The 19892-nt window shown below is 33.2% G+C and overlaps 1 protein-coding gene across 1 annotated transcript in view; it reads left to right on the top strand.

Annotated features, from left to right (window-relative positions):
- Positions 1-19892, top strand: part of Ada3 (transcriptional adaptor 3) — a 59151-nt gene that overhangs the window by 2779 nt on the left and 36480 nt on the right. The window contains exons 2-3 of the mRNA XM_067268703.1: positions 12265-12409; positions 12539-12711. Of these exons, the coding sequence (XP_067124804.1) occupies positions 12298-12409; positions 12539-12711 (285 nt within the window). The 5' untranslated portion in view covers positions 12265-12297. The remainder of the gene's footprint in view (positions 1-12264; positions 12410-12538; positions 12712-19892) is intronic.

The following is a 19892-nucleotide window of genomic DNA, read 5'->3' as shown; positions in this document are numbered from 1 at the left end:
CAGAAATTTATGGTTTTTTCTAAAGAAATAAAACATTTTTAAAAAATACTTAAGAAACTTTTATTATTTAGACTGGTCACTCTATAAATCAGTAAAACTTCTTACACATTTAGGTAGTAAGCTTAACTTTGGTTCGGTTTAACACTTGAGATAGAGATAATTAACTTTAAATGTTTTGTTAGATTATAATTATAATGTAATCTTTAAATTAAATAATAGCAAAGGTAATTCTACTAATTAATTTATATTAATATATTATATAATAATGTAAGGACGGATAATCAGTGGCTAAGTGGCTATCAGTCTTACCAGTTTTCTTAGATAGGCTCTACATATTAATCTGTAGTTATTTATAAGTATATAAAAACTATGTACTGGAAGTAAAATAAGTTAAATAAACTACATCTCTATCAATCCAGCAAAATTTAATAAAATAATAACGTTTTCAATCGTTTTCAATGACCTTCCTCAGTTACGAAAAAGTAGAACATAAAATGTGTTCGGAATAAATATAAAAATTAACGCAAAATGCCCAAGCGGACAAAATATAGATAAATAAACAAAATAATAGTGAAAAGGGGAAAAAAAAAAACAGATATGACAACGAAACCAGCATTGTCTGTTAATAACATTAATTAAGCATATGCAAACGAAATTGGAAAACTCAGAACCACCACTAGAGGGCCAGACCAGTTATAAATATGTTAAGGACTTGATGTTATGGTGAGAAAATTGTACTTACGTTTTTAATGTAAAAACATCAGATCCTTCATAAAAAGGCTGACATTGATATCGTTTTAACCATGTGAATTTTTTCTAATTATTATTTGTCTTTTTGTGAAGCTTTTCTTCATGTTATTTTAACTGTTACTTCTGTGGCTGGTGGAAAATGGATAAAAAATAGACTTGAAAATGTATATATTTTCGTCATTGTCTTAACTTTCAAACATTAATTAATGTAAAAGGATCTCTACGCGGTAGACAATGAGTTTGCATCTCTATGGTTTATACAACCAGTTGCCATGTACGCCTTGCAGATTTCCAATCTCTCATGATGTTTGACCGTTTGCCTATTCGTCGTCGTAGTAATTGCCGCTTAATCCCATTGGACGTTAACATCCTTCTGTCTTGCGTATGATGCCAGCGCAGTGTTGTCAAGATTCTTACTGATTGAATATTTGTGCTCCTTGAGCCTTTGTTTTAAACTATGCATCGTTGCACCCACATAAACAAGCTTGAAATTGAAACGTTGGTTGTGTAAAGGCACCAAATATATACCCGTTGTTGAATTCCGATCCTCTTTCTTTTTATCATTTCTTAAAAGTTTGAAAACAGTAGGATTACATTGGTATACAATGCGAAAATTATTAGACCTAGCAGTACATCTATGTATCTTGTTTAAAAATGGGATGTAATTAAGCACAATTCTTTTTATATTTATTCCGAACACATTTAATGTACTATAGTTAATGTATTTTTTTGTATCTGAGGAAAACTGCTAAAAGCGATTGAATACGTTATTATTTTATTAAATTTTGCTGGATTGATAAAGGTATAGTTTATTTATAAGTAATTTAATTATTAGTGTTAGTGAAGTAATGAGTAAGTAATTAGTAGCAGTCTAGTAGTTAGCAAAGTGGCAACATCGACAATGTAGACTTTTGCGCCATTATTTAGAAAGTTAATTGAGTATTTGCAGATTCGCAGTGCTGAATCCAGCTGGATTGCTGGATGAGGGATCCAGCAATTGCAATCCCTAAACACAACTTATTGTGAGCCTGCAGGTTTTGAGGGCGTAAATTCGAGAGTTAAAAAGGGGTTCATGACCCGCAAGTTTGATAGGAAATCAATCGGATGTTGATTACACATCTGATCAGATCAGAAAGAGAAAACAAAAGTCCCAGTCATCGCGAGTCAGCAAATTAGTCATCGAGCATTGAATAATAGACTGGCTCAGTGCCAACAACGATGGTATAAAAACCATACATCCACAAGAGCCGAATTATCGGGCTAGAGTTTGCTATAATAAATAAATAATTAATAAGACAATTTGGCACTAGAGCTTGGCGTTAGGCGCCATCTCTTACTAAACTTAATAATTATAATTAAATTAAATAAATAATTTTAATAATTTGGAACTGGAGGAAAAGAAATCGGCCCGAAGCGGGACTCGAACCCGCAACATCTGCTATTCGTGCAGACACGTTACCAGTTACGCTACCCGGACCTTCAGTCCGATTGCCTCCAGTTCCAAATTATTAAAATTATTTATTTAATTTAATTATAATTATTAAGTTTAGTAAGAGATGGCGCCTAACACCAAGCTCTAGTGCCAAATTGTCTTATTAATTATTTATTTATTATAGCCAACTCTAGCCCGATAATTCGGCTCTTGTGGATGTATAGCTTTGTAACAGGTTAGTCGTTATTTATTTATATGGTATAAAAACCCGATCGACTCTGGAAGGGGGGTGATCGTCCAGGAAGGTCTGAATCCAGTGTCTCCAGTCCCGGACGTAAGACGGATCCAGCTTCCATAGTCCAGGAAGTCGTCGATATACCTTAATATGCGGTCATCAGACCACATATTAAGGTATATCGACTTAGTAAACTCTCTCCCACTAGAAGTTAGGCACGTGACCACTTTATTGGTTAGATCGTGGTTAGTGATAGGGATATTTTATCTGCATTTTACCAGTAGTTATCGTTATATCTTTATTGTATGTTTGCTTTTGTTATTTAATAAACCTTTATTGTTATTTGTAAAACCTGTCTTTTGTCAAAGAAAGGACGCCTGTCGACTTACTGACACATCTCCCCACTCACTTTTTGCCCTCCTAGCCATCTAACGACAACAAGGTCGGGTTTTACCAACCCGTGCAGCGTAAGTGGTCAGCGAGGTTTTCCCCTGACCCTCTGCGTATCTCACATTATTAAAGCAATGGAAAGTTTATCATTATGAAGCATTAAATGTTTTTTGAGGCTTTTTCTCATCTTGGATACTTAAGGCAACTCCACACATCTGGGATTTGCAAATTGTTGTTCACCAATATATTTGTTGGGTGACAATGGCATATTTACTCATACATGATTATTTGCTGAGCATTGGTTCCTTGTGGAAATTGGAACATTGTTTGCAATGGGTGTTGGACAGTAAATACAACTATCTGAAAATTTTCTGGAAATCTGATAATTAGGATCACTTTGGATAAATAAATATTAAAATTCAAGTCAGGGAAGTTGAAAGTAACATAATTCGGTGTTGGGGACCATGAAAACCTTTGACTTGGAGAAAATTTCAGTTAAGGAAATTTAAGTTGGCAACATTAAATCCCTATGCTATTCCACTAAGACCTACCAAACACTTCATTTTCTTTGAGTTAAAGAAATATTTGAGTTAGAAAAGTTTTACTGTAGCAATTTTTTTAATATTTCACAAGAAGGTAATGGTCTGTTGGCATTAGTTTGAATTTATTAGTAGAAAAATGCTAGTAATTTCAACATTGTATTGATGCCGTCATCAGCCTAGTTTGATTGAATACAGAACACAGAAAATATTCATTTTGAAATAGTTCTTACAGAATAGAATACTTCAGAACAGAATATAATATTTAAATATTTTATTCTGTTCTAGAATTGTTTCAAAACAAATATTTTATGTAACTGTATGTGTTCTATATGAAATTAAACTAATCTGATGACACATCAATATAATGCTGAAAGTACTAGTGAGTTTTTTCTACTAATGAATTCAAGCTAACACTGATAGACAATTGTTTTCTTGTTAATTCAATAATAATTTTTAGGCATAACGTGTGTAAATACTTTGGATAGCAATATATATATATATATATATGTTTAAAACAATCAATTTTGAGGAGATTATTATTAAAAGAAGATAATTTGAAGAAAACATAATTGCTGTATTCATCAGACTGCAGTTCTAATTCAGCAGAAGTATGATAAGGTAACTTAGGTAACAATAGTAGATTTATTGAACAACAAATAACAAGCTGAGGCAAGTGTTTAACAAATTATTGATGACACTGCAGTAGATTTGGGGATACTATAGATTACTGTCTATGGAATTTCGGGACTTTGAGTATGTATCTGAACTCAGGGGACTGATACGAGTTCAACGATACCCTACTTTTGGACCGAAGACAAAAAGTAAGAAAGTTATCATAGTTTTTAAGTTACCATACTTTTTTAATGCTTTCATACAGACGGCATCGTAGTTGCTAGTGCTGCCATCTCGTGGTAAAGTCTGCAAACAAATTGAAAAAAGACATGCTGAAAGGCAAGAAATTGCACGAACAGTCTAATGCCACTTCCTTTTTTTTTCTTTTGTTCAAGAACTACCATGAATCAATAACTAGTGACGTTAAACAATCGGCGGCCTGCTGGTGGCTCCCCTCCTGGGAGAAGTCTGTTGGGAGCACAAACAGTCGAACGCCAGTTCCTGTTTTTCCTTTTGTTCAAGCATCGTGACTTCCGAGCGCGATAGCGCAGTTGGGTAGTACTACGAGCCAATTGCGAGCGATAGCGAGACCGAGGAGCTGTAGCCCCCAAGGTCGACGAGCGCGAGGGTGTGCAAAAAGGACTTAACTCGAACTGTAGACGATCAGTGTGCTTGTGGATCAACATCTGCCTTTGTTAAAGGTATATATGGCCGACTTGCCGGACTGCCTGTTAAACACACGATAGGCTTAACAAAGAGAGTGATGCGACTCCCAATCATCGCGCAATCACCAAAAAAAGTATGATAACTTTCTTATTTTTTGCCTCCAGCCCAAAAGTAGGGTATCGTTGAACTCATCTTGGTCCTCTGAGTTCAAATATGTACTCAAAGTTCCGACATTCCATAGATAGTAATCTATAGTACACCTGTAGATTCTACTCATTTTCACAAACTTAAAAACATTGTAGAAAGTAAATAAAATTCATTATTAAATTTATATTTTGCAAATATTAGTTGTATCTGTTTTCAGTTGTTTATGTAAATGAACAACTACTAAACATTTTCTACTAAACATGACATCAATACATGTAACATATTCCAAAGTAGCACTTCTGTAAAAGACATTCAACAGAAAAATACTCAACTGCTTCTGAACCATTGAGTCTGATGAATATAATTAATAAACTCAAATTGGTGCTCTTGAATCTAACACCCTTGAGACATGACAAGTTCTGGACCACAGAAGTGGTCCAACTAGGGCTGTGAGAGGAGGATATTTTCCTGGGCCCAAAGGAAATTTAAGTGGTGTAATGATTCTTTCCCTTATACTTTAATGCTGTTTTTATTAACAAAAAATAAATAAGACTGTGTTTTGTTAATAAAGATACTTTCTATATATGTCATTTGTTCAAAAAAAGAAAGCAGAAGGGACTTTCTAAGGGGTAAAAAAGGGCTTACCTTATTGCAGTCACCCTACAAGCCTGAAGGCACCCTAAAATGTTGGTCCTGGGTCCAACATTTTATAACAAATTTCTGTACTCCAAACAATTTTTAAAAAAAATTTATTAAATGTTATAAAATGAAAAAAATATTTAGTGGAGAAGCAGGATTAAAAAAAAAAAAATAGATGAATTCAAAGAAAAATATTTTCAAACCATACTGAACTTCAGACCTAACTATAATATAATTAGTTTAACTGTGATGAACTGTATTTATATTTTAGAAAATGTTACTAATATTTCTTATTTAAATTATGAAGAAAACAAACAATTATGGTTTTATGCATCAAAAGCACAATGATTTTTCTGTATGGTTGTCCTAAATAGTGGTCAGTCTACGAACTAATTGTTGTAGACATGTAAGGATGTATGGCATTTGTTGCCACCTGATAATTTGTCAGGAAACCAAATCCTGGAATGGTTTGTGGGTATAAACTATGCTTGTGGGTGCAGAAGAACTTAGAACTGAGACAGCTTTATAAATCCTTGTTTATTGTTACAATAAATTTGAGTTGCTTATATAGTTAGGTTTAATTCCTCAACTCCTGTTGCTTGTCCCCAAAAAATGTTCTTGGTCTAGTGGTCAACCATCTAACAATACAATTGTAAGTCTAATATGAAGCTCCGTTGGCACCAGACCCAGGATGATTTGGCTGATGAGGTTGGTAGAGAGGTCACTTAATTCTTTGACTGTTGAACACTTTGTTGCATGGTGGCTCATTATTTTTTGTTGACATCCAAATCTCTCAGCATTGATCAACTTCAACACAACTTTTTGTGTTAGAGTTGATTGACTGAGGCAATTAAGGAAGATCAGATGGAGAAGAGTAGCTTGCAGTGAATGGTTGGAGAAGTGTGGTTCAAGAAGGATGGTTAGACATGCATGGTTTGAGCTTGAGATGTGGGTTTATATAGAATCTATCTGCAAACTGAATAATTTAATTGGACCTGAATTGTTCTCTTTCCTCTCTGATTAGTTGCCTCTTTGTCTTCAGGTATAACTAGACCCAATTGGGGTGTGAGAAAGGTCGAATTGTGATGTTAACCCAACACAGCATCTCGATCTTGGACAACGGGATGTTTAAACAAACTCTGACACTTTTGCTCGTATTTCTATAAGTTCTGTTTTCTCTCCTGTCAAAAATTTTTATTAGGCATCTCGTGATAATTATTTATTAATCTAAATATTTTATAGCACTTTGAGTTCTCCATAATTTTGTCTCATTCACAGGCACCCAAGCCAAACTTCATCTTTGTGGTCCAACCTTTACATCTATTATTTTTTCTATCCTTGCATTGTGATGTTCCTTTATGAAATTTCTTTCCCTGGTGGAAAGCTGTTAAACAAAATAAAGTGAGGGGTTCGGACCTCATCTGGAATCTCACAGACATTGCAATATGTTGTGTAGAGTTCAAACTAGGATATCCAAGCATTCAATATTTTGTTTAGGTTCTTTTAGTTGACAGAGTTTGTCTTATGCATTGATTTATAGATTTTGACGGCCTCGATATATCTAAGGAGGTGCTTGTTTCTGGATAAGCATGATAACCTTAGCTGCATCCATAACTTTGACCAAATTGTCTGGAGCATAAGCAGCCAGGGTTGTAGAAGAGAGCGACTTTTTAACATTATATTTATGCTCTTTTAACTATTAAGTTAAGGATTGCACGGTCATTATTACATATATCAAATCATGTGCTACCCTATCATCTGTGATGGGTACCACATAGGCACCCAAAATATATAAATCAAAACAAGGAGTTGTAAAATAACAGAGTACTGGATTAAAGGTTTCAATCTAGATTTTTAAAAATATTCTTTCAAATGCAAAGACATTTTAAAATTGAAATTTTAATTGTAATTTGTATGTATATAAAATTGCTTTAAATTGCATCCAAGTTTTGAGTTTAATCACACACAGTTTAAAATGTATTATCATTAAATTTAATGTTCATAACATCAAATTTTGAAATATGCTTTTGATAAAGAAAATTCACACATTTTTTACACTTTCCAGCTTTAACTTTTTGTTTAATAAATGAATGTTTTTGGCCACATTCAGGGGCCTGCATCATGTTAAGCTAATACAAAATTGATCATCTACAGCGGATATGAAGTTTGAAAAAATGTCAATTTTTGTCGACATCATTATTTTTGAAATTAATATATACTATATTTATGTAAATATTAATATAGTTTTATTTTTTTTGCTTATATTATTTATTAGATGCGTTTTACTTTTATGGCTGTTATAACAGGGAAAGTATGGGAATCTGGCAAAAAATGACTTCCCCAGATTTTTACATTTTTGCACTTAGGACACCTTGAAATGTTCAGAAATGCAAAAAAATTCAAGGGTAATTTCTGTATGTATGGATGTTTGTGTGTGTGGGGGGCACGATTTTGTTCACCCTATTTGAAGTTTAATAACTCTTGTGCTTTTAGTCAAAAATTTCTGAAATTTTGCAGGGAGTTTTGTTTAGTAGGGAGATTGATGCTATTAAATTTTGGAACTTAAAGGTTGAAAGAGTGGGGAGATAATGGGGATTGTGTGTATCTCCAGTAGGGTTGGACTTAATGATGATTTTACTCGTTTTTAGCATTTACAATGTTTTATAAAGTATATTCCTACCTTCAAAATTAAGCATTTTGCCATTTCATAATAGTTAAAATTATTAAAAGTTTTAAAAATAAAATATGATAACAGATGGCACCACCCAAATTTTAAATGTTGCTGGGGAAAGTTGAGCAACTTGTTGCTGGTTTATTTTTATAATATATAGTAGACCACCTGCTTTTAGTTTTTGAAAAACTATTATTAAGTGAGTTATTAAATTTACCATAAACTCAGTATTGTAATTTGAGATTATATTCCTGGAAGTAGATTTAACTGTAGGGTATCTGAAAAGTTACTATGCAGTGAGAAATTTGTAATGACATTAAATTTATACTTACAATATTGATGGTATTGCATAAAAGAGTCATAAGTTGTACATCTAGCATTTCCACTTTGCCATAGATGGCATTACTTCACCATCACAGACATTCTGGTTTTTGAACTATAGTTTTTGCAAGACTTCTTTGTTGATTGCATAATCTCACCACTAGGCCTCTGTACCTCACTCTCTACATTTTGGGGCCTCTGGGGGACATTTCCAGCATTTGCTGTAGGATAAAATGCAACATCATACATAAGACTTTACTTTTATTAAAACTTTTCTTAGATCTTTTCCACTGCACAGTAACTTTTCGGACGCCATGTATATGTTATGGACAAAGTGATTAATCGAGCATTATTCATAATGACCAAAAAGAGCACGCAGTGTGATAAATATTGATTAATTTATCAAATTGACCGGTCATTATGAATATTGCTATCACCTAGTCGGGCAAAGTGATCATAATACGTTGAGGAGTGATCATTCGACATACGCTAGCCAATCAGCACTCAGTTGTGTATGTGTATCGTGTTTAGTACCGAATTTTAAATTTGATTAAAGAAAACTTCACTTATTTCATTTAGAAATATTTATTTTTTGTGAATTATTTCAAAGTACTATTAACTGATATTCTTCCGGTAACTTGGAAGTAACTTTTATTTCTGAATCTCACTTTTTGTATCATTGACAAATACACTGATTTTGTAAAAATTTGATTGTTCTCACCTTTTTCTGCTATTAACTCATTTAATCGGTTGTTGAATTGATTATTCATATCTCTTAATGATTCCTCCACAATCATTATTTTTGTCAAAGAAGAAAGATTAACTACTGGTCACATAAATTTAAAATTTGGTACTAAATTTTGCAATATGCATGCACAACTAAGATGTAAGTTCTGATTGGCTAGCATATGTCGGATGATCACTCCTCAACGTATTATGATCACTTTGCCTGACAGGTGGTAGCAGTATGCATAATGACTGGTCAATTTGATAAATTATTGAAATTTATTACAATGCCCGATTTTGTTGGTCATTATGAATAATGTCTGTATTAATCACTTTGTCGTAACATATATAAAACCACAACAAAATATGGCACAGTTACAATACTTCTTATAGCTATTACAGAACATTTTTATAAATCAAAAAAGCAGGAATTTACTGCATTTTATTTTTATATTATTAAAAAACAAAAACCTTAAATTTCCAGCAATAAAAAACATTTAATAATAACGTTTTCGACTGTTTTAAACAGCCATCATCAGTTAAAACGAACTTAAAAAACAAAAGAATGCAGAAAAAAGAACTCAAGCAATACAAATATTTAAAATTCAAAATAATTCCAAAGCAAAAATGACGTCGTATATTAGAAACTAACAAACAGCGCATGCGCTAAATATCGTAGTAAGAATAAAAATAAAAATAAAATACAATAACAAAAAATACTGCCGCAAAAATATTTCTATTACAAGAAAGAACGTTATGCATTTCGGTAAAACGACTTCCATGCCGTGGATAAACCGTCTGCGTCTCTATGGTTAATGCAACCCGTGTTAACGTGGGCTTTGTAGATTTCAAGCTTTTCTAGATGTTTCAGCATTTGTTTGTTGGTCGTGGCCCTAATAATAGACGCTTTGTCCCAATGAACGTCGACCTCCTGATGCTTAGCGAAAGCTGCTAGCACAGTAGTATCCAAGCTCTTATTGATGGAGTATCTATGCTCCTTAAGCCTCTGCTTTAAATGTCTCATAGTTGCACCAACGTATACCAGATCTGTATTAAATCGACGATCCTTTAAAGGTATAGAATATACCCCTGTCTTAAAACTCTGGTTCTCTTTTTTCTTGTCGTTTCTCAACAATATACAGTCGTTTCTCAACAAAATCAGTGTATTTGTCAATGATACAAAAAGTGAGAGTCAGAAATAAAAGTTACTTCCAAGTTACCGGAAGAATATCAGTTAACAATAATCCTACAATATATCGATTGTTGAGAAACAACAAGAAAAAAGAGAACCAGAGTTTTAAGACAGGGGTATATTCTATACCTTTAAAGGATCGTCGATTTAATACAGATCTGGTATACGTTGGTGCAACTATGAGACATTTAAAGCAGAGGCTTAAGGAGCATAGATACTCCATCAATAAGAGCTTGGATACTACTGTGCTAGCAGCTTTCGCTAAGCATCAGGAGGTCGACGTTCATTGGGACAAAGCGTCTATTATTAGGGCCACGACCAACAAACAAATGCTGAAACATCTAGAAAAGCTTGAAATCTACAAAGCCCACGTTAACACGGGTTGCATTAACCATAGAGACGCAGACGGTTTATCCACGGCATGGAAGTCGTTTTACCGAAATGCATAACGTTCTTTCTTGTAATAGAAATATTTTTGCGGCAGTATTTTTTGTTATTGTATTTTTATTTTTATTTTTATTCTTACTACGATATTTAGCGCATGCGCTGTTTGTTAGTTTCTAATATACGACGGCGTTTTTGCTTTGGAATTATTTTGAATTTTAAATATTTGTATTGCTTGAGTTCTTTTTTCTGCATTCTTTTGTTTAAGTTCGTTTTAACTGATGATGGCTGTTTAAAACAGTCGAAAACGTTATTATTAAATGTTTTTTATTGCTGGAAATTTAAGGTTTTTGTTTTTTAATAGTTTATTTTCCAGTAGCTAGTTTACTTATTGCATTTTTATATTATATTTTCTTTCTTGAGATGTATTTGAGAATTTATGCTGTATCTTTTATAAATCATGCTGACATACTTGTGAGATGTCACTGATTACTCTAATATCCAGTTAAAACTGATCAAAATATTTTCTCACATACAGAAAAACATGACAAATGCATTTTAAATGAAGATTTTAATATGATCACTCCAGTGCCTTCTTGTACTTCACTCTTAATTCACTATCTACAATATTTTGGAATTATGAATGTAGTATGAGAAGGCACTGAAGAATAATAATAATACAGCAACATTTCCCAAAGTGGGCTCTGAAACTGAAATTCTCAAGCTCCACAAATCTTTTAAAACATTTAAATCATATGCATTATTTATTTATTTTATAACTGTTTTTAAATGAGCAGGTGTTTATTTGAGTTGGAGGTACACCTCAACACGGTAATTGCCATTTGCTCTTATGCATGCATCAACTGACATTTCATCGAATGATAAAAATAAAATATACATGAAATAATGATAAATAAAACATTAGCACCTTCTTCTTTCTCCATCAGTTGTACAAATTTATAGTAAAAGATGTCGACAAATTTGAGGGATTTGCAAAAAACACCTTTTTTGCATAAGGGCTCCACTTTACTGAGAAGTTTGGGAAATACTGTAATACAGTATAAAAATAAAGTTTGATTGAAAATGCATTTGCCATGTTTTTCTGTCTGTGAGAAAATAAAATATTTTGATATGTTTTAACTGAATATTAGAATAACCAGTGACTTCTCCCACGTACGCTCGCATGATTTATAGAGAATACAATATAAATATATGACAATTCCCCATAGAAGTGTTTATATATGTGAGAATAATAAACTGTCAAATCAGTGGCAGATCTAAGATTTTTTTCTCAATTTTTGGAAATGGTTGCATTGCCATTGCAGATACAGCACAAATAATATTTAGATCAATACCATAACTCCAGATTTTAACACTGAGAGAGTATCGATCCTGCTGATTCTCACTTAGGTCTGTTGCATATTAATTAAATAGTTTTAAATTACATCTAAAAATTAAATTTTTAAATGTAATTTAAATGTAATAAAAAATTATTTTTGTTAATTTTATTATTATTTGATTTACTGAAAATTAATGTATATTTTTTTTATTATCCAGATTAATTTTAATACCCTTCAATATTAAATTAGAATGAAAGGAAAGGGTAAAGGAAAAGACATACCTGATTCTAAGGATTGTCCTCTCCAGTTTCCAGACTTTACGCCAATCGATCACATTCGACACTGTCCTAGATACTCGACGGGTATGTGTTGTATGAAGTTTCATAAGTCAGAACTGTTGTTATTTCAGTTATTCTGTTAAAAGTTTTAGATTGATATAATTTTATATTAATTATGAATTATAAACTGATGGTAATTTTTTTATATTGTAGTTTTACAAAGAAATGATGAAGAATTAGTAGGTATTGAGGATTTAGATGCCCTTCAGTTAGAGATGGAAACATTACTTGTATCGGTAACAAAACGCCGACATCAATTAGAACAAGAAATGCAAATTCTAGTCACCTGGCAAGATAAGAAGGAAAAGAAAACTTCTGGAAAACAAGTAAGTGTGATTTATTGATATTTATATTATAAGTAACCTATTAAAGTATTCCATATTAACAAGTAATGTAGACATACATTCAACCCTCGCTTTTAGAGAGAAGTAGAAATTAGGCAATTTAATATATCTAAAAGATTTTTAATTAAAACATTAATATTTTAACATTTTTATATATATACCTGTGATTATATCAAAAACACAGATATGCACTTTGACAAGATATATTTCTACACCCTTAAAACATAGGCTATCAAGTTATCTGACTTAACACTTTCCACCATCCCCCATTCTTGAAACTTTGTGTTGTCATGACTCTGGTGCATTAGGTAAAAGAGAAACAAAATACCAATAGTAGATAAATATAGTTCACAGGTATGTCTTCTAAAGATTATTTCACACAAGTTTTCAGCTCTGTGAAAATCTATGGTTCATACTATAGTGGTGAAACATTTACAAAACCTTTCCCTTAAAAAGTACAAATATAACATTGTTTTTAACTTTCAGTTTGTATATGTCTGTCTATTTTTCTCCTTGCTTTAATGCTTGTCTCTGACAGCATTAAAGCAAGGAGAAAACTTTGAAGTGATACCAAACATATTATCAAACTATAATAAATATCATCAACTTATACTTGAACTCGCATACATTATTTGTTATTTCTTTTGCTTCAGATTTGAAAAATTGATCATATATACATAACAGAATTCAGGTAGCTAGTCATATGTTATATCTACAGGGAGTATTGGGACTGAAGTCATAAAAAAATTATTGAAGATATATGTACAGTTAGTTAATAATATTTAAAATATGACCCTTCTGCATCAATACACCGCTGCTAGCACTTTTTCCAGTGTTCATATGCCTCCTGAAAGTCAGCAATCACAAGGCTGTTCAGGCACCCTGTCGAAGCCACTTGGACAGCCTCAATCATCTCAAAACAATGTCCTTTCAGGCTCCTTTTAATCTGAGGGAACAAAAAGAAGTTGGAGGAGCCTCATCTGGACTGTAGGATGGTTGGGGCAGTGTTGACATGTCATGTTTGGCCAGTGTCTCCCTCACAATTAGTGACATGTGACTGGATGCATTGTTGTGATGGAGCATCCAGGTATCGCTGATCTCCCTTTGGACACAGCAGACCCTAATCCCCAAATGTTCAAGCACTTTTGCATAAAATTTACCATTCACTGTTTGTCAAGCAGGCAGAAACTTCTTGTGGACCACACCTTTTGTGTCAAAGAAGACAATGAGCATTGATTTCACTCATGATTTGCTCATGCAGGTCTTTTTTGGTCAAGGAGAGGTGTTTGTGTGCCACCAAGCACTTTATCTTTTGATATCTGGATTGTATTCAAAGATCCAAGCTTCGTCACCAGTTATCACTGTCCAAAAGATTTGGATTGGTCTCCAAATGTTCCAACAGTTCATGACAAATTGTCACACAGTGTTCCTTCTGCTTGTCTGACAAAACCTTCGGCACAAACTTCAAGTACACCTTCTGCATTTGCAAATCACAATTGAATGTTTAATAGATTTCACTAAATTTAACTTTTGTGCTATCCAATGAACACTTAATTGACAATAGAGTTTAAAACTTCTTGCATTTTGGCTACATTTTCATTGGTATGGGTTGCTGTCGGACATCCAGTGCATTGTTCGTCTTCGACGTCTTCCCAGCCATCTTTGAATTTTTTATGCCACTCAAAAACAAGTGTTCTGGACATGTCTTCATTCTTGTGCAGCTTGTGGATTGTATCAAAAGTCTCCATAGCAGATTTGTTCAGTTTAATGCAAAATTTGATGGCAAAATGCTGCTCAATGGTTTTGCTGCATCTTGACTCTTGATGCAAGCACTAAACACACTTTCACTTTGAGTGCAATTTACACTCTCGAAAGGTTCTGAGACAACTAAGCTGGGTCTTGTAGCTTATGTGACATCCCCCATCACTGATCCCACCCATAGAGACTGCCTTCCACCCCTTCTTATTGGCAGGAAAAAATCAGTTTCTATACTTATTGGACAAACCTTGTATGAACAAACCATTATGATACAGTTCTGTAAGTGACATTGTGTACTACACATGCTACATAGATAATGATATAACTATCTGGCAGCAGAGAATCTGAGAGATATTAAAATTTGTTATGATCCATATAATTAAAAATTCTTACAGCATTGAGATAGAACAAATGAGTAAAAGCAAGCTCACTTTTTGACATTGACATTATACTTAAGGAAGGATCAGTATACACAAAGATTTTCTTGTACAAACTTCAGAGATGCCAACCAGTATTGATTTTCTATAGTTTTATGGACGTCACATGTAAATTATGGACTTACAGACCAGTGTTTTTCAAACTTTTTGGTCTGCAACCCCCTTTTTCCACTTAAAAATTTCAAAGGACCCCTCAAGAATGGGTATGTGTAGAAAAACATCCTGGAGGGGGGTTAATTTAAATTCAGAAGGAGTTAATTTCTTTTGTTTAATTAATCTATCCCATGTTGAAATTTTTGTCCATTGCATGTTGCTTTGTGTTGAATTTTCATCAATGTTAAGCCTAACAAATTTTTTTTTTTAAATAATAATCGTGGCTATTGTATCGTTAAAAATTATTTCTTTATTTTGAACAAACAAAATAAGTGTATTGAAAAATATAAAAACAAAAAAAAATTATATTTCAGAAGTTAATCTAGTCTCAAAAATGTTCTGATTCAGCACGACACACAGTCCACAGAGAAACAAGCAAAACTTACCACTTATGGGGAAAAAAGCCTTGCTCAATCTTTCTTTCTTTCAATCGATTGGGTTCATATGGAGACTTTAGCCAAGCCTCGCTCAAATACTGGCATGTCCTTAAGTACCCTCTCATGGTCGCACCAGTGCTGGCAGCTGAAACACGCATACCGACAAAAATAATATTGGAGTAGCCTAAGACAGCCAAATATTGCAGTGCCACAGCACTAGCGGAAATTCGAATTTGCCGACTGAAACGTTTTCAGTTGATCGGTATTCGAATAATCGATGCTTTACTGTATTTCTAACTTGACTTTCCTACAGAAGCAGCACTGCTAGCGAACACCATTCCAAATGACAATGTTGTTTTATCGTAGTTTAGGTGGAGAGTGGAAGCTTAGGGGATTCCCCAATGGCTCACAAAGTTTTGAATGTTATATGTAGGCTCATATTAAAATATTTGTATTGTTTTTATTATTTATGTGTGCAATTTATGTAAGTAAAAATTATTTTATATATTTTTTATTTCTACTATTTCTAGACACGAATCCATAATAAATTTATAAAATATTTGAAAAAGAATTGCTGGCATCAATTTTTCTGTGACTCCCCAAATATTTTTTGTGATCCCCACTTTGAGAATCACTGTTATAGACAACCTTTTAAAAACTATGGAACAATCTTTTATTCTCTCAAATAAGCCCACTAAGGCAACAAATGTAGGTGTTAGTTAGTGCTTTGTTCACATAGAATTGCCAATATGCTGAATCACAAACTAATTGGTGCATTCATACTATAATGTGGAATGTACAGACTGAGTGTTTTCAGTTTGAAAGCAGCTAAGTAACAGCTGCCGCAAACTAGCGTTTTGCAAGAGCAAAACACTAGCAAATGTGCACTAGCACATGCGATGATGTCAAAGGCTTTGCCCGTTTCTTTGTGGCCGCACGGTTTTTCCTTTGCTAGCACAGTGATGCGAGCGTATGCTCGCTGTTGACAGAATTCAACAGATAGAGCAGCCACGCTAGCAAGAGAAAACAGGGAAAATGGATGACTGCAGGAACATGTCAAATGTCGAAAAAAAAAAATACTAGAATTTTATCGATGTAAGTAAATTACATGATTAATACATTCAGTATTGAGAAGAAAATAGTATAAACGTTGCACATAAATATTTTTGGCTAGTTAAGCCCAACTAGTTTCTATCAGCTTTGTTATGGCATAATGTACGATCTTGTAATATATGTCTTTATATAAAATAAAGGATAGAAATCTCGAGACTGAATAATTTCAAATACAGGTGTTTTTTATGTAGGGGTTTAAAAAATGAAAATTTTTTCAAATAATGGGTATTTTCTTGGGAGTGCAAGAAATCTGTTGTTCGTGATATAATGGATTTTTGGAACATCAGATGATTTTCGATGCCCCAAGTGATCTGTAAAATGAGATTCTACTGTATATCTTTTAGCAAATTGTATTTCTTTGCATTTGATAGAAAAATTTTAAAAATCACTGAACAGTTCATTATGTTTTTTGTGTCCATGAAAAAGTATTTTAAATTCATGTTCTCTTAGTTTAAAAGAAATTCTGTTCAATATTCTTTGATACAAAAACGTAATATAAATGGTGTATCTGTTTCGTGGAACCCTAGGGTTTCACCAATAAAATTCATTGAGTATAATGATATATGAATGTGACAATACAGATTTGGGATGTAAAGTGTAAATTTTCTAATCTTGGATCAAGTCCTCTTATGACGTCCTATACATGTGCTAGAGTTATAGCTTTATAAACAGTGGAGACCGATTTATCGTAATGACATGAGCCAAAATCATAATATTTGATAAGATAATGAAAACCATAAATATTGTAAAACTTAACTTAAAGCTAGAAAATCATTAAAAAAATATCATGTATCCAACATATAAATAATAATACAATTGTTAAATATGATTTAATTCATGTTTTTAGCACAAGCCTATTGAATTTAATGATGGGAGATGCCCAATGGTACTGTACTGTACATACTACAATACTAGTGGTGGGACTGTCATGTCAGACAAGCATCATGTGTTGCCAAGGGATAATTAATGTCTTATCATCTCTAATGTGTTGAAGCACAACAGTATAGCTTACAAGTGGGCATATCAGTCAAAGATTATTAGAGCTTTGCACTGCAATGGCGTGCCGTCATTGGAAGCGATGGAAGCGCCGATTCCACCTTCCAATGACTTTCCCTTGAATTTTATAAAATATAAATTTTCATATTTTAACGTACTTTGCATTAATTAAAATTAATATTTTATTATAACTGCATTATGTATCTTTTACAAATTTCTATACTACATGTGAAAAAAACGATAAGATTGCTATTGTATATTCGAATAATTCGGTGGCAGAAAGAATGTCGAAACCGGGTCAGTTTCCAATCAGCCAGATTATATAGGCATTGACACATGCGGTTTACAGTGCACCAACCTCACCCGGTTTAGCTCACCCGGCTAAACCGGGTAAGCGACACACTCGTAAAGAGTACAGCTTTATATCCCGGAGCGGTTGTGGGCTGTTAGCCACCTGCCTGTCAACTTCCAAGCAGCCAGATTATAGGCATTGGCGCATGCGCTTTACAGAGCACCAACGTCACCCGGTTTAGCTGGTGGATGCTTCACACATAAAGCTTCTAACTTTATATCCCGGACCGGTTGTGGGCTGTTTAGCCGCCTGCCTGCTAGATATTCGGCCGCTCTCGCCCGATTACGTGAATCACGAGTAGACTAGATCAACGGCGGGCAACCCTGGCCCGCGGGCCAGCTACAGCTTGCGAAAAGTTTCTATCCGGCCCGCGAGATCTTTAATAGATTATTAAATTGGAAAAATAACTAATTAATAGTTAATTTTCCAATTCTTTGTAATTTTCGAAAACGATAAGAGAAATAAATGTAGTATAAACTTTTTATTTATTTATTTCATATTTGCAGACTAAAAAAATTACGAGTCACAAAAAGGCGTCAATTAACTACTACGGCCCGCGGAAAAACGTAAAATTTATTCTGGCCCGTGTTATAAAAAAGGTTGCCCACCCTAGACTAGATTTATAACTTAACCCAACCGATAGGAGTTTACTGGCATGTTTTTATGATAGTTCTGTATAGTTGACGGGAGTTTAAAAAAATCCATTAAAATATTTGATATATTTATTCCGCTCTCCCATCTTATATTACTTACGGGTTTCAATGTTAAACCGGTGATATTACGATTATAGTATGTCCCATCTGTAAGGGAATGCAGAAAAAACGTGTACAATTCTTGTATAATGTTAAAAAATTAACTGTTACTTTGGCATCATTATTTACAACCAAATTTAATGAATGAGACGTACAATGGTACAAAAAAAGCTCTAGAATTTATTTTCCTTAAATGTACGATCTAAGTATCGGTTGTCATAAAAATTTCTTTCCACTTTTTTCCCAAGACTACAGATATTCGAGTACAAAGTAACTGGTTTCGAGTTATTTCTACTAAGAAGTAGTTAAATAATTAAGAGATTAGGGAATGGTGACATAAGTAAAACCCTGCTGACTTAAACAAAAGCTTAACCGAAGCAATTACTAGCTCAGTACAGTGGGGAACTGATTTCCGTGTACACCTGGTACTAAAACGAATTGCAGTAGTTAGAAAACAAATGACTATTAAGTTTAACATATTTACATCTATGGTGAGAAACGTTTAAAATTTACAACGGCCCTGTCGCGTCCTTTGAGATATACTAGTGATGCGACAAAAGAGGCATTTGACATTGACCGGTATCGGCACCCTCGGGATTTGTCATGCATGCATTCACTGTACACCTACCAAAATCGTCTCTGTTTCCATTCGTGAGCCACTCGCAGGGAGCAATTTTAACTCAGTGGATTGTTTAAATATTTAAAAATAAACAATATTTTATGTTATTTTTATATACGTTTCTTCGCAAAAGTATATTCATACAATTGAATATTTTGTACCAGGTATGTATAATTGTATATCCATCACAAATTTTATTTTACTAAGTAAGTTTTAATAATTTTATTTTTAATTTTAGCCCTTATATCATGGCTAGCGATTTAAACTGTAATTGTGATATTGAAAATTTACTTAAAAAAAGTTTTGGCTCAAGACAATATAATGAAAAAGAAGCCATTATTAAAAGAGAAAGACCAACGCCTAAATTAAATATAAGTACTTCGACAAAAAAATTTGTTTGACATTTTCACGATAAAATTTATCAAGACGTAAAATGGCTTTGTGGATGCATAAAAATGCAAAAATTGTTTTGTTGGCCTTGCCTATTATTTTCAAATGAAATTAGTGTGTGGAATAAGAATGGCTTTGACGATTTAAATAATTTGAGTAAAGCTAGAAAAAGACACGAAAATCGTAAATGTCACATCGATTCTTTCGTAAAATTGA

Source organism: Centruroides vittatus, unplaced genomic scaffold (assembly GCF_030686945.1).
Source record: "Centruroides vittatus isolate TY-2023 unplaced genomic scaffold, ASM3068694v2 contig_3318, whole genome shotgun sequence".
Lineage (NCBI taxonomy): Eukaryota > Metazoa > Arthropoda > Arachnida > Scorpiones > Buthidae > Centruroides > Centruroides vittatus.
This window is presented reverse-complemented; position numbering and strand designations above follow the sequence as displayed.